General features: G+C 42.1%; 1 protein-coding gene across 5 annotated transcripts; it reads left to right on the top strand.

The window, feature by feature from the left end:
* The first annotated feature begins 836 nt into the window (after positions 1–836).
* On the top strand, positions 837–22,859 carry tulp3 (TUB like protein 3). 5 transcript variants are annotated; one of them, XM_083999851.1, is made up of 13 exons: positions 837–907; positions 4,804–4,902; positions 7,939–7,980; positions 10,784–10,835; positions 14,794–14,956; positions 15,361–15,600; positions 18,333–18,463; positions 18,577–18,768; positions 18,861–18,973; positions 19,640–19,757; positions 19,853–19,951; positions 20,046–20,217; positions 20,871–22,859. In XM_083999851.1, exons 2-13 carry the CDS (start codon positions 4,847–4,849, stop codon positions 21,002–21,004), a joined length of 1,512 nt encoding a protein of 503 aa, XP_083855977.1. In that variant the 5' UTR covers positions 837–907; positions 4,804–4,846; the 3' UTR covers positions 21,005–22,859. The 5 variants fall into 5 exon arrangements, with proteins under 5 accessions (XP_083855977.1, XP_083855976.1, XP_083855979.1 ...); XM_083999850.1 differs by lacking the exon at positions 837–907 and having other exon boundaries at positions 4,683–4,902; XM_083999853.1 differs by lacking the exons at positions 837–907; positions 4,804–4,902 and adding an exon at positions 5,576–5,721.
* Positions 22,860–22,959: the final 100 nt, after the last annotated feature.

The raw sequence follows: 22,959 nt of genomic DNA, 5'->3' as shown, positions 1-22,959 counted from the left end.
ATTTCCGTAATCAAAATACTTACGATGAATTATTTCTTTACAGAACCGTGTGGATTGATTTTTTAAAATAAAATTCCAGCTCAGTAACAGTTTACTATGGTGGTTTTGATTGTAGGATGACATCAAATACTTAATAAATCTAAATTGCAGTTGAAATGCAGCAATGTCTAAGTAGCAAGCAAAAGACTACCTATAGAAACTAAATGATATCACATGTCCAAAATCAATATTTGAACTGTATAGGATTTATCGCCAACATAAAATCTTATTTCTTTAGTTTAATAAAAACCAAGAGCGCTGCAGAGGGATGCTTTGAACACTATTTTGGTGGTTGTAAGCAATGCTGTGTTTTTCAACTATGTTGCAAAAAAGATGTGGAATAAACATGTAAATATGAAGAGAAAACTGCAGTTTTTTTCTGAGTGTGAAAAAACTAAATGCAAAAAACAATGCACTGATTAGTAATATGTTCATTTTACATTTTACAAGAGAAAATACAAGCTACAGTACAAGATACAGACCTTACAATGTCTTGATGGGTTCCTCGGGTCTGTTGAAAATCTGTTGTCATGGTTTCTATCAATTTAGCCAATTAAAGCCTCTTATGTATAGTTACATACATTTTTTTCATATCTCCTGTGATACATTTGTGATTTTCAGGCTTTTTTGAGGTAAAAGGAAAACATCAAGAGCGCTCCTCTGCGAAGTACTCTCTCCACCCCCTTACTGTGGAATATCATCCAATCAACGCCCACCTAAATAAACGGCGGACCAATAGCAGCGCCGCTTCTTGGTGCGTTCGGTAACTAAGGACCGAGTAACAGTTCTCCCCAACCGCGTCCACAAAAAGTGTGCCGCTGGATCTTCCTTAGCAACGGTGGACAAACATGAGTTACTACAGCATAAGGTAAAAAATACAATACACTTTTACGCTTTGTTCGTATTTGTTCTATTGGAGTAATTCTACACTGTGGAGCTAACCGACGTGCTTACCGTTTTCTTTTACGCCGAGAAACTTAAAACTGTCGCCCACAACTTTTTTTTTTATAAAGGCACCATTACACACACAGGGGAGGCTGTGCTGAAGCAGCTAACGTTAGCATGTAACGGTAATACGCTGGCATTACATAAAAACAAATGCATGTAACCGTGTCTGTTCTCTCCTTTTGACCACCAGTGTTATTCCCTGAACGCCAAGCACAGCCGAGCGAGCGAGCGAGCGAGCCGTCGTGACATTACAGCGAAAAAAGACATAAACGCTTCGGAAATTACTGAACGTGGTAGCCAGCCGCACAATAGAAAAGAAAAAACATTCCTCTAAAAAACCACAAGCGGCTTACGTTATCTAATCAGTCAAATGTATGTGTCCTGTATTATGAGAGTGGAGCAATGATGTGAAAACGAACTTCAAAACCACGCATCCATGTGTAAAACGATGCTCGAGTTGCATTTCGACAAAGCCAGTCAGTCATTTTTTATTTATATAATCTCGAGAGAGTCTTCTTCTTTTTTTGTTACAAATGAATCCATAACATCTGGGCTGCTGTGGATATGATTTAGGTGCAACAGCAACAACAGCATGTAACCCACCGTCCCTAAATATGTAGAATCTAAACGTCGGATTGTTTATTATGAGGGCCACAAATCCAGCAGGCTCTGTTTAATAACAATGTGTCAAATACTCGGCAGTGAGGCACTCAGCCTCTTCAAAGCTCTGACAAGGCTTGGCTTTGAAATCAGTGAGTGAGAAGCCTGAGAGAGAGACGACACAAAACACAGAAATGCTTGCATGTCATGTTTGAGCATGCCTTTCTCCATCTTCTTGTCCTGTGTCAAAGCATTCCTGTAACCCAGAGTTCGTCCTCACCACACAGATGAGCAATAAAGCTGTAAACCCAAAGAATTAACGATCAGTAGGTAAATAATCAGTCAGTTAGAAAATGGAAAAACATGTAGACCATGTCATCTGAAAATAACAGGGAGGGTCAGCCACACTTTATACACAGAATTTGCTTTAGTATTACACCACAGTCCCCCCCACATCCGCTCTGCTGGTCATGCAAACAGGTGTGTGCATGTGTATATGTGTGTAGTGGTAGCACTGATGCTGGAGCAGAGGCTTTCATTTTGCAGTGAGATTAAAATCAAAGTAGCCCCCACCCTTCCTGTGACAGTTACAATCTGTTTGTTTGATTTGATCCGTTCTTACAACACACACCCATAATGCTAGATAATGTTCATTACAGTGACAGTGTCTGTGATCATTGCACTGTAATTATGTTGTTTGCTTTATGCAGGCATGTACTTGTTAAAACGCCTTTGTAGGACATATACATCCATAATATGTGAGGTGCCTGACTGTGTGTCCATGGGATAGAAAACGACCCGGCCTCGCTAGCTTCCACCCTGTTTATGTTATCTCCAGATGTCAAGCGCTGCGATTTTTACACAGGGAAAACTCTTGGCCTTGTAACTGTGTCAGTTTAGTAACACGAGACGCACCAATGGGCTCATTTCTGATCAGCTCACCAGCTGTGATGCACACGGTTTGTGTTTAAGTTCACCAAAGTCTGACTCAGCACTTGTGACAGTCAGCCTCGAAAGACAGCAGAATAAGAGGCTCTTATCCACTTTTAATCCCAGTTTATTCATCTCTCATAAATGTAGCCTAATCATGACTGTTACTATTGTTCTTATTATTTCTTGTTGCATTGTGTTTCTGCAGAGGTTTTTTTTTTTTTTGGATCACTCTGCAGAGTAAATCTGTCGCAAATTTCAGTTTGAGAGATGACACATCTGAGGAGTGACAGCTTTCGTGACAGAATCACAAGTGTAATGTTGCAAAAACTGCTGTGTTGTGTTGTGTGTGTGTGTGGTGTTCAAAGTGGGAGGCTGATGTGATTTTCTTTTTTTCCACACTTGGTTTCATTATGCATACATCCTCAGGTTTATTGTGTTGACGGACAACATGAGAAATAGGACATCTATGGTAAAGAACTCCTGTGACAGCGTGGGGCTTGTGTAGTGATAACTAATGAGTTGTGTAGGTCAACATTGCTGATTATTGAAGAAAAACACAGTATAGGATCACCATCAGCATTACAATTACAAAAGCATCCATTATTGTTGTTCACAGTATCCTTTAGAGTCGACAGTCTTTGCGGAGTACATTATTGAACGAGGTCAGAAAGGTCACTAATGAGCTTCCACATCGCCAACAGAACCTCAGCTGCTTTAGCTGAATATTTATCAGTGGGTTTCTGAGTGCACAAGGGTTTGGCTGAACCTGCTAAATGTACTATGTGTCTATCCACCCCAAAAAGGAATGAGTTTGATACTGAAACCAGCATCTTATCTGAACAGTGTGACACTATCATTATGAATTGATCGATTGCAAAGAAATTCTCCACAACGGTAGTGGTTGACCTCTGCAGCGACAAGCATGGCCTGTGGTTGTGTGGTGATTTACTGTGGTTGTCCAGCGGACTCCAAACACATGGCCCAGCCAATCAGGGTAATACACTAGTTCCCATGGGCTAAGACACTGAAGAACCATTTCTATTGTTTGTAATAGACTCACTGTCCTTGTTTTAAATGGCACAGCAGCATGATGTTTCCTTTTAGACATGGTTACGGCAGAGTATGTGACTCCAACTGCCAAACATTTAATGGACAGTAGCTCACATTCATTTGAAAGCTGTCTAAACAACATGAAGCATCATAGTCGTAGAGTCATGAGTGAGTGTTTCCCTTGGATCCCTCAAGGGAAATAGTATTATTATCAACTCCTGTAGCTTATTTCCATCATTTGTTTTGAGCTCAATAATTACTCCCTCTGGTGAATGATTCCCCTGCTTATCATCCATTGACTTATATGCCATTTTCACCGCCCTCTCTCAGGGCAAACACACACACACAAACCCATCATTTTCTCTGTGCTTTGGTTCTGTTGCTCTTGCAAATAGGCACAGAAAAAAAGAAAAAAAAAAAATGATTGGGAGCCTCTGGTCTCCTAGCAACTAGATGAAGTTCTTCACAGCGTGTCTGTTTTTAGACAGGGCGATCTATAGGTTTCAAGTTATTGAATTAGTTTTATAATGATGGACACAGACTGGGCTGTCTTGGTCATATGCTGACATTTGAACACAGTCGATCTTTTAAGGGAGATTCAGGCTATTTTAAGTAAAACAAATTCCCACTATTGCATACACAAGTCAGATGCCAGACAGATTGTGCATCTGTGGTTTGATATATGTCGTGTCCGGCTTGTGAGTCAGAGGAAATGAGCGCTGCGTCTCTCCGAAAGTTACTGGAAAGTAGTTGGTCAGTAAAAAAAGAGGAACTTAGTAGGTGATAGCTAAGTGATATTCTTAGAAATATTTCCGCAGCATGCTTACCTCTTTGTCCAGGGGTGTCGAGGCCTGTTCTAGGTAGAGGAACTTCCCCAAACTTCACAGAGCATTCGGACCTGGCTTTGTGAAGGTTAATAATGTGATGCAGCAGCGTTTCGGCCTGTCACTATCCCCAACCATCCCTGGCTGAATCCCTGAGTGCTGCCTGAAGTGTGAAGTCATGGTAACAGCTCCAAGCCTCCCCGACCTCAGCCTTGCCTCAGCAGTGGTGGATGTCACTCCCCATGGGTGGGACGGAGCTACTCTTTCTCGGTGACATAATAGCAGAGACCTTGGAGTCTGCAGGGCTTGTTGCTGCTGCTGCTGCTGCTGCTGCTGCTGTTGTTGTTGTTAGGACTGAGCACAGAAACTCTTAGCCCCGGTGTAAATGAATATTTTTGTGATACTGTAGATAGGAGAAGCCCTGGACTACTAGCATTCCTGCAGCCGCATCCATGGACACTGTAAAGAACGGTGGAGCTCAGCCTGTCTACAGCCGCTGGTCATACAGGTAGCTGCACACGTATCTGCATTATCATCTTTGTACTAGAAGTTGGGAACAGCTGTTTTGTCGTCATGTCCTTCAAAACTTGTACTTTGTGTCGAGCAGGCTAACAGACCACATCGTTGACACAGAAAGAGACACTTTGGCTTCAGTTGTGCGTGCTGTATTGGGTTTTCAGGGCTGAGGATTGCAGAGCAGCCTGTGCCAGGGTAGAGGTTAGCAGCACTACTATAATGTTTCTTCCAGTCGCTGCTCCATCCCTGCGGCCGGCTGAGTGGCTGACCTGCAGTCAAAGATGTGCCTCTTGCTCATGTTTCTGCCATCATGCCTTTACTTATTCAGGGCATCAGGCTGCGACTGTGTGCGCTGTAACCAGAGTTGGTGATTTCTGTGCGTGTCTGTACGACTTGTTTTTTATTTTTTATTTTTATATGCTGCTGGCTGCTTGATTGGAACATTCATAGCACTCGACACACATGTAACTACGTGCTTAGAGTATCCATCCCACTGATCGCTAAACCAGCTGATGTTACTTTCACTGTATAAATGTGTCGTATCGTTTCCTCGGCCGAGACTCGGTGATGTCTAAGATTCTGTTCTGATGACAGTATCACGTACGTGCTATTCTTAGCCTCTTGCCTTTATCACTGATCCACTTCAGGAAAAGTACACTGCATCTGGAAAGACTTAGGGCAACCACTTCAAGCTTTTCTCTCCTTATAAACTTATAGTATCCTGTAAACTGCCTTTGGAAAAAGACTTTGAGGGTGACAAAGTGATGTTAAGAAGTGAACACAGAGGAAGCCAGAAGTGTTAAAGGAGCAGGTGATGACGTTGCATTTATTTATTTTCCTTCTGTGAGTGAGATAAAACATCAACATCGATATATGCTAATATGCTGCATATCTTTTGAAATGCTAATTTATTAATTGATTGATGATCTGTTTTGCATGACTGTTACCTGTGAAAGTGATTTTCAACTGATGCAACTAATGTTGCAAATTGTACAAAGATGGAAATCTGGTGTTTTTTTATTTTTTATTTATTTTTAATATTCAGGTCTACAACATTGAATCGACCCAAAAGCTGTTACTTTTATGGACATTTATTTAACATGACCCACTCCAGAATTAAACAGTGCAACAGTGTAATGGCATAGGCTACATCAAAAGATCGATCTAAGGGTTTTATCAATTGATATTAGATCTTTCAAATGAAGATAAAAAAGAATCAGGAAATCTATTTTTTAAACTCAGCCCTATTACTAATTAAATAATTTAGTCAGAAATGTAGAAAATGACAACTGGTAGTGTTGGTTCCTCACTGTAACTATCTCTGGTGATAACAGCTGAGCTTCTGCCTTTACAGTCTTGTTGTTACAGTGAAGTTGCCAGGTTTGATTCCTTAGAGCCAGTAGAAACACAACCTCTGCTCCCTGACTGTAACTGTTCACCTAAAGCTACAGATGCTGGGGATTTTCTCTGTTTCTGAACTCTTTAGTTGAAAACTAAACTAAATCCCACCAGAGACTGCTTGGCCTCAGTGGCAGATACCGTGCCTGTCCCTTTTTTCATGTATTTTAGTATAATTTCTCTCTCTTACTGTGCGAACCTTGCTCTGAGCCACGGGGGAATTAAGCATTTAATCTTATCAGCCCTCATTTTCCTCCGTATCCTCTTTAAGTTGGAATTGCCTGTGGCAGAAAATAAGTTACGCTCATTCAACTTTCAGATTTCTTTTTGAAGTGGGAAAGTGGAATAATTTTTAATTATAATGAACAACAGAGCAAATGGACTCTCATACAATAATAAGATCCCACTGGTCAGTGCCATTCAGTTTTTATACTGTCATGATCAAAGCTATTTGTTGAGAGTCACTGGTCAAAATTTCTTTTACAGCCTTTGTGGCATGGTTGTCAGTTATTACCATTTCATCATTCACAGCATTTATAGCATTAAAATCAAATTAGGTCTTGATAAATAATATTCAGTTTGGACGTGCAGCTCAGAGACAATTACACGCCTCGGTTGAACCCTCCCTGTGTTTCGTGGTAAATCTTTACATGGCGGTGCTAAGGCGTCCAATTACAGTGAAGCTGGCTGCAGGTTTTTTAATCAATGCTGGTGGAGGTGCGCCGTCGACGGAGACGAAGATCTCCATGGTTACCTCGGTCTGACACACAACGGGAGGGGACAACAGTGGCGTGTCCTTCTCTCTCTCTTGTCACCCAAGCTGTGACAGACTGATGAAACATTGATCACTCACTCACAACTGTGATGAAGCAGGTTGTGTGTGGTTGTGTGGGTTCTTGTGTGATGTGTTGTGTTTTTTTTTACTATGCATGAAAGGACTAAAGGACTGACAGCTTTGACTAACAGACAAGATGCTGGGCTCCACAAGTTTTTAAAAGTGTCAAGAGCTGGTATTAGGGTTTGGATTAGAATTAAGTTTAGTGTTAAACACTCAGAGATGATGGTTGGTTAGATTCAAGTGCTATGGACCCCATAGAGACAAAGATGAGAGTGTCATCCGTTGTGATCATACTCTCTTGGATCTTGGATAGTTCAACATTTTAGGGATTGCCAGTTTTAGCAGTAGGTTCGCTACCTTTAATTGTCGGTGCAAGAACGGCGGAGCAGAGCCGTGAGCTGCTCAGAGATACACTACGGAGGATAATGGGATTTCTTGGTTTCCCTCATCAAACTCATGAAATACACAATCCAACAACTCCAAAACGCTCTGGTGGACAAGTTGTGACCTGCACATTCACCACACTATGAGATAATAACAGAACGTTACGAGACGGAGTTGTTTTCTAGGTAAATTCATGCAAAACCACTGATACGCGTTCCTGTCGGGGGCAGTTTTTCGGCAAGCAGTCTCTGCATTTGCCTCGAAAACAACACCAAAATGTTGAACTATCCCTTTAAGGTTTTTTTTAATCCAAATCCCACAGACTTTGATCTTGTTGTTAATGTGTCTCACTTTCTCATTTTCAACATGTCCTGTGCTCCTGGTTCTGATCTGGTGCCACTATTGAAGACCCTCCAGCTCTGCCAGCTTCTCCTCTAACTCAACAGCAAGGTAACAAGCAAGAATACACACCCTGAAATACAAACTCTCTCTCCAACACACACACACACACACACACACACACACATACACATACACACACACACACTCACGTCACACCCCCCTCTTTCACATCTGCTGGTTGAATTACCTGAAGGTCATGGACAGACAGGAGGGTGGCTTGAAGCCCCTGCTGTTTTAATTAAAGATCAACATGAATTTATAGAATGATGAGCAGCTTTGGTGTGTGTGTGTGTGTGTGGCTTGGCTGTGTATAGATTAGGCGCCACAAGTAACCATTATTTTCCTTATCGATTTAATATACAGATAATTTTCTCAGTTAATTACGTTCTATAACATTTCAGAAAAGGGTGAAATTGCCTGATTTCAAAGGTAACATCTTTAAACGTCTTGTTCTGTACATAGGTCAAAAGATATTCAACTGATAATGATGGAAAATAGAGAAAAGCAGCAAATCCTCACATTACACACACTGGAAGCAGAACATATAGCTTAAAAAAACCAAACAAATGAAATTCATCTCTAGTCTGCTACCACGTCACTAACCCTAAATGCCTCAGTGTGACCAAGGTATGCTGGGTATTTTGAGGTTCAGTCAAACCACTTCCGATTATGATATCCTAATGATTGCGGATTGTTGGAATAAGTCGACTTGCTGTAAAATATGTGAAGGACTTTCATTTTAATTTCATCTTCTGTAATTGTTTTTTTTTTTTTTACTTTTCGCATTTTTGAGCACGTTGCCGTCCAGTGTTTTCCCGCTGAGCCTCTTTCATCTGTTGCTATTGCTCTCTAGGCTACAAACAGACTTAATGTTCTTCTTCTTCTTCATCATCATCTGCTGCTACCGAGTGGCGCGTCTTTATCTGGGAAAACATTCTCTGTGTCGAAGTTGCCATAAAATATTCAGACGAGGATCACCTCGGGGATGTGCCGCGGCAGCAGCACAACACAGAGATTGTGTTGGAGGCGGAAAACATCAGGGAAAATCTCATTTTGTATCGTGATGTAGAGGGTGCGTCTCCGCTCATTAATCAGACCGCGCTTTGTACCATGGAAACAGCAATATTAACGGCAACAGCCCAGTGGGAAATCTCAGTAAACATTTTAATCAGAGTTATTCATGCCTTGGTCTGATTGTTGGATAATCACATTAGTTTGAGACAAACAGTTTGTAAATCTTTCCGGGGCCTTCGATAAAAATCTCTCTGGAAGAAGTTCAGCTGGCTTTAAAGTCTCACTCTTCTCTCTCCTCACCGATCCTCGTATCTGATGTCTGATTAAAACTACTATCATCATCTTCCCCCTCTCTGACTCTTCTCCCTGTCACCAGCACCTGCTCTCCGGTGCCATCCCGGCCTCCCATGGCACCCATCTGTTTACCATTATCACTGCGGGACCCTGGGAGAACGATTTACTTTTACTTATTTATTTATTTTTATTATTATTACTATTATTGGGTGCTAAATTTTACAGGACAAGTGGGAAACAAACACAAGCAGAGAAGAACATACAAAAAGCAACTTATTACAAAGTTTGACAAGACAAAATTAGACAAATGAATGAAGACAAGAATATGGTGCATATGTGTGTGTTTGTTTGAATGAAGCATGAAAAAGAAATGAGAGTGAAAGCAAGAACAAACAATGAAAGAGAAAAATAAATAAATAAATAAATACATACAAGAGGAGAAGGATTTACAAGTCATGATGACATGAGAAGCTGGTGCGAGATGACTAAATCTAACACAGGGATGACAGATCATGACTAGAGCCTCATACAGGCTGCAGATGATGATGATGATGTAAATTGTCAGTCTGTGGGCTTGAGATGAGTGGAACAGGCTCATCAGGACACTTGTGTGTTTCTTGAGTTTCCAGCTTATGTCACCTTTTGCCACCATCACGCACGAGGACCTCAAGCAGCATGTGTCATCCACTACACACTAGAAGCTGTGTGTGTTTGTGTGTGTGTGGGGAGGGGGGAGTCACTGAGGGAGATGGAAACAGGGAGCGAGTCAGATATCTGATGAGAAGATGGGGAGTGTGAGTCGAAGACTTCTCATCCTATACCCTTTATCCTATAAAAAAAACTAATCTCAGCCCAGCCGAACATGTAACATTTAAAGATTTACTCGACAGGGAAAAGATTAAAGACGTGAGGAATGGAGTCGGTGACCTGCACTGTAAGTCAGCCCATGTGACTGACTTGTGTATGTGTGTGTGTGTGTGTGTGTGTGTGAGGTAACTGTAGGTCTCTGACTCACACACCGACAGACAGTACCGACTCCTGCTGCTGTTGCCCTTCTCTTTCCTCACTGTAGCTAAGCAACACGGGCCCAGTCCCTTCAGATAGGTGTCCGGGGTGAATGCCCAGAGGACCCAGAGTGCGAGGCGTTTTCTCAGCTGGAGCTTTCTCCTTCTTTTTCCTCTTCTCTTTCACGCACAAATGTGCTTTTTCTATCTTTCTTTCCGTCATTCTCACCAGTGACTCAACTCACTGTTCACCTTCTGTCTCAGAAGATCACTGATCTCTAGTCTACGGTATACACTCAGTCTAGACTTTTGATTACATTTTATGGTAGATATTTCTGATTCTTTTTTATTTTTTGTATTACTCCCTTGCTCTCACTACTGCGACTAAAACATTTTGCACATCCTTAAAAGTTTAAAGGAGCCTTGTGTTAATCCAACAGCAGTGGTGCCCTCTACTGGTCCGAGCGGGAAAAACAAACTCGGTGAAGATGCTGCCACAGATGAAGCTCTCATTATAATGTTCTCCACTTTCTCTGCAGTGGTATCGAAGATGACAGCGCCAGTCTAATGCAACAGAAGCTGGAAAAACAGGTAACTTCAAACAACTCGCTTTATTCACTCTGTTGTTGTGTTTTGTTGTCATGAAAGCCGTCTAACTCATGCATAGATGATGCTTCAGTTTGAAGGCCTGGCCTCTGTTACACCTGCATAAGACTAGTAGATGAAAGGACTCAGATGGCCTGGTGTTCTGCTGTTTTCACCACAGGGTGCCTGCATTTGGCAGAGAGCAGCTCCAGCATCGTGTGTGCAATTCAGCGATTAATGCAGCGGCTCTGGAAATCTCCTGTTTTTCACCTGCCCAGTCACTTGGAATTTAAACGCTTGCTCGCTCGCTAAAGCCGAATTGTTTCCTCTTGTTGCCGATTACCTGACACAGCCCCTTCCTCTGTTCCACATTTGTACTCTTTTCATCCCTCCCCTCTCAGGGGAGTGGGGGGTGGGGGGGGGGGGGGGGGGGGGGCGCCCAGTGAGGCGGCGCTTTATCCCCAACCTTGCTGTAGAGTCGCGGCGTAGAGGCTTTGATTTTAAGCTGGAAGCCTTGCTCCACTATCTCACACATTAGGCAGGAAAGAAACATGAGCGCCAGATTGGTGAGTTCAAAGAGAGGGAAAGGATTTAGTGCGGGGCGCCTGGCTTTGTGTGTGTGTGTGTGTGTGTGTGTCCTGTGGTCCCACTGTGGTTCAGTTGTGCTGCACACTTTGTGTAGAGTCCAGACAGCCTCACTTGTGTTCTTACATAAGTCATGAGGACAAACACACAATGCACTTAATCCCAGAGCGGGATCGGACGCAGGTTATGGAAAATATGAGAAAGTGTTTAACAGAAAAAAAAAAAAACTTCCTCTTTGTCTGTTTTTTTTTTTTTTTAATTCAGTGTTTTCCCCATTTCAAACAGTCAAATCAAAACCACTCAGAGACTCATTCCAGGAGCGTATCTCACATGGGGCACACCTCACAGACTCCCTCCCTCTCTCTCTCTCTCTCTCTCTCTCTCTCTCTCTCTCTCTCTCCTGCTGGAGTGCTAATGACTACTGATTCAGTTAGCAACGGTGACTGCGCGCACACACACTCACACACACTCTGGTGCTCAGTGTTTGGATGGAGAGGCAGATTCTTTCCTGCCAGAGGACCACATAGAGCCGAGGAGGCTGTTGGTTTATTGATCCTCACGTTCAGCTGCAGAGGAGGAGGAGGAGGAGGAGGAGGAGGAGGAGGAGGAATGAGGGACAGGGGGACAGAGTTGTACCCAGCAGGATCAATGCTGTTCGGGGGAGAACAGAGCTTCGTCTGACCTCACCACAAATGGGACATGTAACATTTTCCCGGTAGTGAAAGTTGTTAACTTTGGCCAACTCTTGTTCAGGATGTCAATGGAACGGGTTTGTAACTTTTTAATATTTCTTCAACAGATATGTTTTTTTTTTTCCATCTTGACTCATGATAACAATTTAATCGAGATAAATATCTGTGGCTGCTTTTTAAATGTTTTCAGACTCAGAGCAAACTTTAACTTCAGCTTCTCTGTGTTTATAATTGTCTGTATAATCAGTATCAGACTGTTAGGGACACACTTGATTATACAGTGTAATTAAGTTTCCTCTGCTTCCAGTGTTTTGCCAGACAAAGGAAGGACTGTAAAAGCCTGAATTAAGTCACATCCTGGTCTGAAAATGTCAAACACCGAGTCTTTACAAAAGGAGGGAATGTTACAATAGATTGGCTTAAAATAGCAGCAAGAGGAAGGAAAACACACCCGTCAAAGTTTGATTAAATGAGGAATTAGTCCAGTGTGGAGACATACGGTGCAGGACGTTTCATTCAACAAACTTTGTGTGGTTGTGCTTAATTCTGTGGTCACTGTAAAAAGTGGAATTTTAATTTTAAAAATTGATTTGATTAAAAAAAATAACACAATATAAATTTGGCAGGGAAATGTGTAAGCCCCAAGAAAAACCATTTCCCTTTTCCCTCAACTTTATCATCATCATCAGGATTGTGTCATTTTTTTCCCATCACCATTGATGTGCTTTCTGATATTTGGCGGTACTTCCATATCCATTTATTCCACCAACAGTAGTGATGATGATTATGATAATCCCGCTTGATGTTTTATTCATTTGTCGCCTTTTATTTATAGCCATAAAGCGAGCATGCTAATCCTGGGCAGGGTCTTTTGAAATGATAACACACCCATGTCTGGTTCATAAACGCTCCCAGGACTCAAAATCATTTTGAAACAATTAACATGATGTTTTTTTTCTTACATAACATATTTACTCTTTCACCTTTCTTTGTTTTTATTTTATATCACACAAATACAGTTTTTTCACATGGAAATCAGCCACAGCAACATCTGCTCTCGCTGTTGTGATTTACGAGTGACACATTTCAAAGCTCTGTTGAGTTATGAAAGTGTGTTTTTTTTTAGTCCGACAAATATGAGACGAGGCCTCCCGGTATCTTCCGGCTCAGGAGGCAGCATCGCTAAACAGGACTTGTTGTTGTGCATTTGACGCGCTAATTAATGCGCTTGCGTAATCCATCGGCCAACCCCGACCACAGAGGCTGGAGCTCAGGGGGGGGTGGGGGCTGATACAACATGACCAGGGTGAATTAAGGATGTGAAGTCAGGATGTCACAGTACCTATAAAAGCACTTCTTTGATCCTGTGTAGTCATCAGGGACAAACGCTAGTGAAGTTATCACATTTTGAAGAGCCTGAGAGACCAAATGATGAGGCAGGAACCATGTGCACCAATAACACCAGTGAGACCCTCGGAGCACCCATTACTTTGCTCACTGAACTCATTCAGTGCACTCGGAGGTATTCCAGACTTGGCATGACTGTGGGTTTGTTTTTTTTATATTATGGCCACATTTTGCCTCCCGCTTCCTCTTTTTGTCACACTCTTGAGGTTATTAATTCGGTTGAACTGCATGAGTCATTGGGTATTCACAAAATATCAGCTGTACTGTACGACTCCATTGTTAATGGAGTGTTGATCACTGTATTCACATTTTGAATAATGATTTAAAGTTGTCTGGCCCTAAAAGGCTTTTACAAGGTTGTCTTTTCTATTTATGTGAGATATTCAGATGTAAAAGATCAGATGTGACTCATTCCATCATATAGCTATAGAAGACTTATCTGTACAGGTCTAGACAGGATGTCATTTCCTTTCTTCCTGCCATAGTGTGTGTGATTACCGGTAAATGGGCTTCTGACTTTTTTTTCCCCCACACAATATCTTTATTTGAGTTTTAAGCAGCAAAAAGAAGTGCGGTCTTTGACATCCCTGCAACATGTCATACATACATAGTACATACAGCATATGTTAGCTGCCTTATTACAATGAAAACACAACATAAAACAAAAAATAAATCACATAGAGAACACAAAATAACATGCTTCTCTTGTTATTTAAACAGATGATATACACCACTTAATGGAGTCCTATTGAATGATACAATGAAAAACTATGGGTATCTGAAAGAAAAACAGAAAAGAAAAAATGACAAGTAAAAGCTCCAAAGTAAAAATCACAAAAAGAACTGGATGGACTGGATGCATTGTACAGACATTCATGGTCCCCGGAGGATAAAATGTTCAAGTATCTGATTAAATTAAATTCTATGGCACAATATCTCTAATCAAATTCCCATGAGCCTCAGCTCTCCTCTGAGGATAATACTCACTGTGCAGTGCAGCTGTGACCTGTGTCTTTTATCTTTAATGTTATGCTCCTGGCCGTTTGCAACACGGACTGACACACACAGGTTGTAGCTTACCATGCATGCTAATGTAATTACACTCAGCTCGCAGAGTCGATGTTCTCCAAAGCCTCGGCTAAGTGCTCTTAACCTATCTTTATATATAATAGAAGACTGTTATATCATACATGTATAGGGTGATGTTTTTCCAGTCACATGGCCGTAGAATGTAGAATTAAACTTCGCACTTCATTTCTGTTTCCCTGTTCGACCCACAGAGGGCGCTGCTGGAGCAGAAGCAGCGGAGGAAGCGGCAAGAACCTCTGATGGTGCAGCCCAACACGGAGGCCTGGCCCCGGCGCTCCAGGACGCGGCGAGGCGAGGAGCAGGCCCCGCTGGTGGAGTCTCACCTCAGTATCGTCAACGATGTCATCATGGATGGTGAGGGAAAACATCTCACGTCGAGAGACATTTATCTGCATTCAGATGACCATAAAACCATTACACTGGCTATAAACAAAGACTGAACTGAGAGGAACTGTTAGGTTTATGTGTTCGTTTAGGCAAATTCAAGACAGAAAACTCACAGGGTTTCTTCATTTTTGCTGCAGGGAGTATTTACATAAACAGGAGTGCATGTGGCACTGTTTAGAAATATGTGACACCAATTATATGTTAGGTACCTCCTCGGCACCTCAGGCAAGTCTTAAGCTAATTAAAGTAGTGTAGCTTTTCAGTCACTGTGATGACTCACGTGCAGCAATCTGTGTAATCAGCACAACATGAGAACTCCAGCAACTAAGATTACGTCTCACTGACTTGGAGCTGTTTTTCCCGTACTGTAGGTATCGACGGCCCAGCTGCCTTCTTGGGCTCAGAGGCCCCTGACCTGGGAATGAAAAAAATCCAAATCCTCTCGGTGAGCCAGTCCCAGCCCCAGTCCCTGTCCCAGTCCCAATCCCAGTCTCAGTTCCAGCTTCAGTCCCAGCCCCAGTCCCCTGCCGCCGAGGAGCCCGAGAGAGACGGAGACACCGAGACGTTGCTAGAGCCCAAGACAGACATCCATGAATTACTGCAGAAACAAGGTGAGTACTTTCTCCTGCTCTTATACTGAAGGAGTAACTTAAAGTTAGTTAAACTGTTCATTTTTACAGTATATTACAGACATGACCTGCAGTCAGTGTGATTTTCTGGAGTTGGATCCCTCCACTTTCTGCAGCTTAATGATTTTTATGGTTTTAAACGGCATGATGGAGGTATAATTGAGGTATATCCAGGTCACTCGCTCCCGCTGAACACTGTGCCGAAGTTTCCATTGAAAGCAGCAGGAGATGAGATTGCTGTGCACCTCGTGAAATGTTACAGGTTTCCCAAAAGTGATAATGGCAGCTAGACAATTATTTCCATGGAAACAGCTGAATTTTACCACCCGTTTCATTGCTGTTAATTAATTGCATGTATGTAACACAAAGACAATCAGATCAGGATGACAGCCGTTCACATAAACTGTCATCATGATGAGTGCATTTGATATTAATCTGCTCTTTTGTTCATGTCATCACCGTTCTTAAAACCGCTCCAAATTGGTAGTTACTGTTAAACAAACTCAGACTTTTTGACATCCTTTAAACTTTTTGAAGCGCTCTCCTGCTGCAGTAATGGAAGCTGGAGGCAGACGGCGAGATGATTGATGGCGACGCAGTGAGAAATGGGTCACTTAATAATAGGCCGGAGCATTGTTCACACTGCAGTGCTCATCTGTGGCATCATTATAGCTACTGCCACCCACACTCAGCAGCAGCCAGCTGGCAGGGATTTATAAAGTTTATGGAAGGTGTACTCAAAATCTAGCTCAGAGTGGGTCGTGTACTTTTTTTTTTTCAATCCTTGTCCCACTGATGAGCAAAAAACCCCAAGTTTCTCAATCCTAAAAAAAAACCAAAACACGTTAACTAACCATTAAAAAGTTTCAGGCTGCTTTCCTGCTGTTATGTAATTTTGGCGACGTGGAACCACTTTGCCTTTTTGGAGGTGTATCCAAAGGCTGAGGATGTGAAATTTGTAGGCTGTTAGGTATTGGAGTCCAAAATTGAATCAAAGCTGCTCCAGTTATCATATCTTTCTCTGGGCTTTAGTGGGATGCGATGCAGCGGCAGGAAATGTCACCGTCCCTCTCAATAATGCAAAGCCTCATTGTTAATGTCAGCCCAGTTTAGCAGAGGGACATGTCCTCAGGAGCTCCAGCAGGTATTTTTGGCTCCCCCGTCCTCGCATATCACCCCGACCCCCTCAGGAAAGGGAAGAAATAGAAATTTTCAACTACATTCATTTTTGATCAGCTCCTTCAGTGAAAATCTGGATTTTTGGCCGTAAGGTTTAGTGTAGTAATTATCATGTGGATGTGATTCATTTTTCTTTTCTTTTTTTTGGTTTTATATACTAGGTTGCTGGTTAGCCCCTTGTGTGTCCTCTCAGACATTTCCAGATGGTTGATTTCATCAGCCACTGGCTCATACAACTTTGTTTGGTGTTTTAATTGGAGCCCTGGAGTCAGTGTTAGAGCGAAGCTAACATTTACAATCTGTATTTAATGATGACTCGTGCTTTCTCTCAGGGACAGCTGCATATCCAGGGTTCATCTCTCACAGATACCCCCAGTGTAAATATTGTGTTTGGCTGTGTTGACTGTTGAATTCACTTTGTTCAATAAGGAGGAGAAGGCCAGTTCTTTAACTCCGCTACTTCCTCCTCATGTGATTAGTCCAGGTGATGGAGAAGTGTGTGTGAACACTGGGTTACAGTAATGATGAGACAGACTTCAACAACACGCTCTTCAGCTTTTTATCACCTACATTATCATCATCAATGTCACTTCTGGTCAAGCAAGTTGCATTTTAATCACAGTCAAAAAGTTCTGACAGTTAAAATTACAACATTTCTTAAAACACCGGATGACACAGTTTCCCCCCCTCTCGCTGAGATGTTTCCATGCCAGCGGGCGGTTGTCATCTTCCGACAGCACATTGAGATGGACCGGAGCTGCAGCCAAGAGTTGCATCTTGGCTGAAAAATCCAATTATCAGCGAAGAGACAGATGTCTCGAGCGGTCTTCACTGGCTGCATCAGCTCGGCCCGTTTTACATCTGCACGACTGGTGTGACTGCACGGAGCTATGTGACGACGACTTTTATATATGCATGGCATGCTGGGACGTCGGCCCCCGTCTCCTGACACTAATCTCACCCCTCACAGAGACCGATGCCCTGGCTGTGATGGGTTAGGGCTTCGGTGGAGGCCACTAGCTCAAAGTGACCTTTGGAGAGCGTGAGCCGAGCAAAGTCAGACTTAATAGAAATCACTGAGGAGTGGATTCGCACGTCTTTATTCTTCCACTTTCCTTCGCTGCTGAAGTGCGGGAATCAGTCTCCCCTGTGTAAAAGAAAAACCCCCTTTGAATATTTTAGAGAAGTATAAAAGAGAGGGACTGTAGCTTTGTGTTTCACTGGCTATTGCTGAAGTATTGCATCAGTTTTTCCAAAATTTGTCCTTTACATATCAAAGACCACAGATGAACCGAAAAGCTTAAAAAAAAGGAAAAAAAGAAAAGCACCTCAGGGATAATTTTTGTAGCGCAGCTATTGAAACCTCTGGGAAGAAATAAAATGAAGTCTTAGAAATTCTTTTGTAGTTGGGGAAACACACAGAGCCTCTGGGACTCCTTTTTCTCCTCTGTCTCGCGTGAATGAGTTCCCCAGCAGGAAAAAAGCTAACGACGTTTCATGTATCATTAAAACTTTTGCCCCCTCTCCTTCGTCAGGTCTGTCTGGCAGCATGAACTTCGACGAATCCAGCGAACATGAGGACGACGTGGAGGAAGAGGGGACACGTTCCCTGTCTCCTCACACTGACACCAGGCCTGCGTCTGCTGCCAGCGGCAAGGATGTCTCAGTGAGTAAATTAAAGATTCACAGAGCCTCCGACACAGACTACACAATCCAAACCGCACTGGAATGAAGCCGTTATCTTCACAAACGCATGTCGTGTATCCTCTCGACCCACAGGAGGCTGTAACTCCAGGATCACCCACAGCAGAGAGCTCGCTAATCGACGTGGCCAACCTAGAGGAGTTCGTGCTGCGTCCAGCTCCACGCGGCGTCACCGTTAAATGTCGAATCAGCCGGGACAAGAAGGGCATGGACCGCGGCCTCTACCCCACCTATTTCATGCACATGGAGAGGGAGGATGGCAAGAGGGTGAGGGTGTTTTTGAGACAGTGTTTAGATTTTAAATATATAGTATTTGTTTCAAATTTAAAGCGACATCTCGATCTCTCTCTCTTTTCCAGGTGTTTCTGCTGGCAGGGAGGAAGAGGAAGAAGAGCAAGACGTCTAACTACCTTATTTCAGTGGATGCCACTGATCTGTCACGAGAGGGCGAGAGCTTCATCGGAAAATTGAGGTAAGATCACGCTTTCCTCTTAGGTTCACCAAGTCTAATGACATTTGTTGATAGCAAACTGGATAGTTCAACATTTTGGCAAATTGGCCCATTGCCATAATCCCTATAGTCTCAGGAGTAGGTTTAATTGTCGGTGCAAGCTATTTTTAGAACAGCAGAGCAGAGCCGTGAGCTGCTCAGAGCTACGCTACGGAGGCTAATGGGATTTCTTGGTTTCCCTCATCAAACTCATCAAATACACAATCCAAGAAATGCATGCTGAAAAACTGCTTCCAACGAGAACGCGCATCAGCGGTTTTGCATGAACAACTCCGCAGCGTAGCCAATTTGCCAAAATGTTGTACTATCCCTTTAACAAGGTCAAAAAGTCATGCTGGAGTTTGCCCAGTATTTCAGAGTTTTTTTTTACAGAGAGATTGTATGAAATTACACGACCCATGTCTGTGACAAACAGCTGCATTAGCCACTTAGAGCAAATTGTGCTCAACTGTAGACACTTTGCAGTGACTCATGCTGATTGCTGCGATTGCTTTCAACTGGGTACAAAGTATTAAAATTCACCTTTTTTTTATCAGTTATATTTGGTTGCTTTTGAGAAAAGCCACGCACAGAAACACTTTGAAGATCTTATTACCAATCTGGGTGTGTTTGTATGTGTCATTTCAGGTCTAACCTCATGGGCACCAAATTCACTGTGTACGACAACGGCACCAATCCCTGCAAAAACCCCGGGGCTCTGCTAGAAGAGAGCAACACCCGACAGGAACTGGCTGCCATCTGCTATGTGAGCAAATGACAAAGACAAGCACCATGCTTAGTGTGTCCCCGTTCATTCATTACATTAAGTGAAATTGTCACACTCTCTGTATCATTTGGCAGGAAACCAATGTGCTGGGATTCAAAGGACCACGAAAAATGACAGTAATCATCCCGGGCATGAACATGAACTTTGAGAGAGTCCCTGTCAGACCTCAAAATGTGAGTCAGACGTCCTTACTAGGCTGATATTGTACGGAAATGTATTTTCAACCTGACAATAAAACATTGCCTGTGGCGTGTGTATGTGTGACAGGAGCAGGAGAGCCTCCTCAGCAGGTGGCAGAATCACTCGCTGGACAACCTGATAGAGCTGCACAACAAGGCCCCCGTGTGGAACGACGACACCCAGTCCTACGTTCTCAACTTCCACGGCCGCGTCACTCAAGCTTCGGTCAAAAACTTTCAAATAGTTCACGACAACGACCGTAAGTTGAGGGCGGGGTGCACAATACTACACCTCTAAAATAATTAAGAAAAAAAAATGACCAGGACACTTAATTAACAGACACAAATCTGAATATAACCCCACAAACCAGCCAGGCTGAGCAGCAGCGAACACAGCAGCCCCCGTGTTAAAAGCTTCTGACTGCTGGCACCAAAGCTTTTATCCCCTCTCCTTAGACCAGGTGGAGCTCATTGAGTAATCAGGGCCTGGCGCCACAGGGGAAACAGCAGGGAAAGGAATATGACAGAAAAGGACTAATGCCACTCTTACAATAGTTTGCATTTGATCTACACATCTTTGCTGCTCTGGATTTGTACTCCAGTGGCCTGTAGAAACTTGGATGTTGGAATCTTATTCTTGTGATTGTTATGGTTAGTTTGAGTACTTGAGAAACAAGCAGAATACATAAAGAAACATCTGCCAGTATGTTTAAGAGACCACTTCAAAATGATCAGTTTCTCTGGTTTTACTATTTATAGGTATGTGTTTGAGTAAAATGAACACCATTTATACTGTTTTGTAATATAAACTACTGACATTTCTCCCAAATTCGATATAAAAATATTGTCATGTAGAGCATTTATTTGTAGAAAATGACAACTGACTGACTCTGTTTCCTTTCCATCACCCCAGCTGACTACATCGTCATGCAGTTCGGCCGAGTGGCTGAGGACTTCTTCACGCTGGACTACAACTATCCCATGTGCGCTCTTCAAGCCTTTGCCATTGGCCTTTCGAGCTTTGACAGCAAGTTGGCCTGTGAATGAGCCTCAGGTTTTTACTCCCACGACCACACACTTTCCTGTCCATCCTAAGATCCGCTCGACGGCGACACAGAATCAGGAATCAGTCCACACAGACAAGACGAAACAAACGTGAGACTGATGTTAAGGACGTCTGTCAGAGGTTTCTCTCTCGATTCCTGTATTTTTAAAAAAGAAAATGCCATTTCATATCAGTTTATCCATCATGTGCAGTATGTGTGTATGTACACATGTACACACACTAAAAGGGAAAAAGCAAAACATGGCTCTCATCTGTGCTGGAGACAGGTGCTTTTTTGATCACCTAGTGCAAAAAGACCTGATTTTAGATTTAAGGCTCTGATTGAAGATATGTGATCGATGTATTAATTGTGTATTTCCTGTCACTTCTGTTGCCTTTAAATTTCTTTTCAGTCAGTGTTTCTGGCCACTCTAGCCGCAAATTGCTGAGAGTGTTCACTCCACACAGCCGTAAACCATTTTGAGACACAGAACAGGATCTCTCCTCTGCTGCCACCTACTGGCTGAGTTTGAGTTATCCAGGATTTAGTAAGGGACTGTTTTTCATCCATCCTACACTTTCCTCTCTGCTGTGTAATGAACCTTACAGTCTTGCTGCTAGTGTGGCCACAGAATTTTAATCTTGTTTACATCTTCAAATGTGACTGCATGATTTAATCTGCCATTTACTTCTCACTAATGTTGACATTATTCTTTATTATCGTATTGTCATCGCTCTTTTTTTTTTATTATTGTGTGGAAGGTGCATTATTCAGAGCAGACCTGTCTTACGGTTTTACGTGTTTTTTTGTGATTAAGTGAAATTTTTATCTTGTGACTGTGATTTTTCTTTGTCTTAAAGTAAGTTGGGTAACCTTAAAAAAAGAAAAAAGAAAAACAAATGCAGAATTGCACATTTTAAGAGATGATATACATACTGTATATAAAAGACAAGTTAAAGCCTTCTTATATTATTTACTATTGCAGTTTTTAAACAACAAATCACTAAATCTCATTTCCTGGTTGGGAATTTCAAAATTATGTAAGTTTATCATTGCCTCATTAGACAGAGAGGTCTATACAAACACAGATTTAACAAAGGAAACTACAAGAACTCTGCTGTATTTACGTTGAGTGTACAGGATTTAAGTGACATTTTACTGAGTTGAGATAAGGTTGGAGTGTAATTCTCCTCCCTTGTTAGACTTAAGGGACAATTAAGGGAAACCAGTAAGGGATTAAACAGTTTACAAGGCTTTATGTCATCATTAAATGTCTCTTATTAGTTTGTCCATTCACTGTACTGTATGTTTGTAAAGGGCAAGTGAAAACATCTGTATAGTACATTATGTAAGGTCATGTTACAGAGCCAACAGTAAATAATTCAAAGTCACAGTTACATCTGGATGTTTTTAAGACAAAAACATCTGACGATGCCTTTCTCATGTGACTGCTATTTCATGACTCAATTTACAAATTCAAATATCTGGTTTTAAGGCAAAGTGCAGTTAACTGTGCCAGCAGTTTATGGAAATCCTTATTTGTGATTTTAGTGAAGATATTCTGAAAGTGTGCAATGGAGTTTTGCAGAGCGAGAAAGAGAGAAAAAAAGAGATTTATAGAAGATATTTTGAAATATACGCTTTTATTACAAGAGACTTTGTTAAAACACATTCCAGTCTGTTATTTTAATAAACACACAATCTGATATTTCAACAGGTGAAAACATAACAATGGATGATCAAACTTGTTTATCATGCGAATACAATGAGAAATGAATGTATTCAGTGAACAGTTTATTTTCATAAACGTGACAAAAGTCAATTTGATTCTGAACAACTTAAAGTGCTTATTTCCATCAGTGTAAAATGTTTAAATAACCAAAATAAAGAGATTTTGAAAAATAAAGTGCTTATCATGGTTTGGAATACATGTTAACATTGTAGCTGATGTGTCTG

Source organism: Trachurus trachurus (assembly GCF_905171665.1).
Source record: "Trachurus trachurus genome assembly, chromosome: 23".
Classification (NCBI taxonomy): Eukaryota; Metazoa; Chordata; class Actinopteri; order Carangiformes; family Carangidae; genus Trachurus; species Trachurus trachurus.
This window is presented reverse-complemented; position numbering and strand designations above follow the sequence as displayed.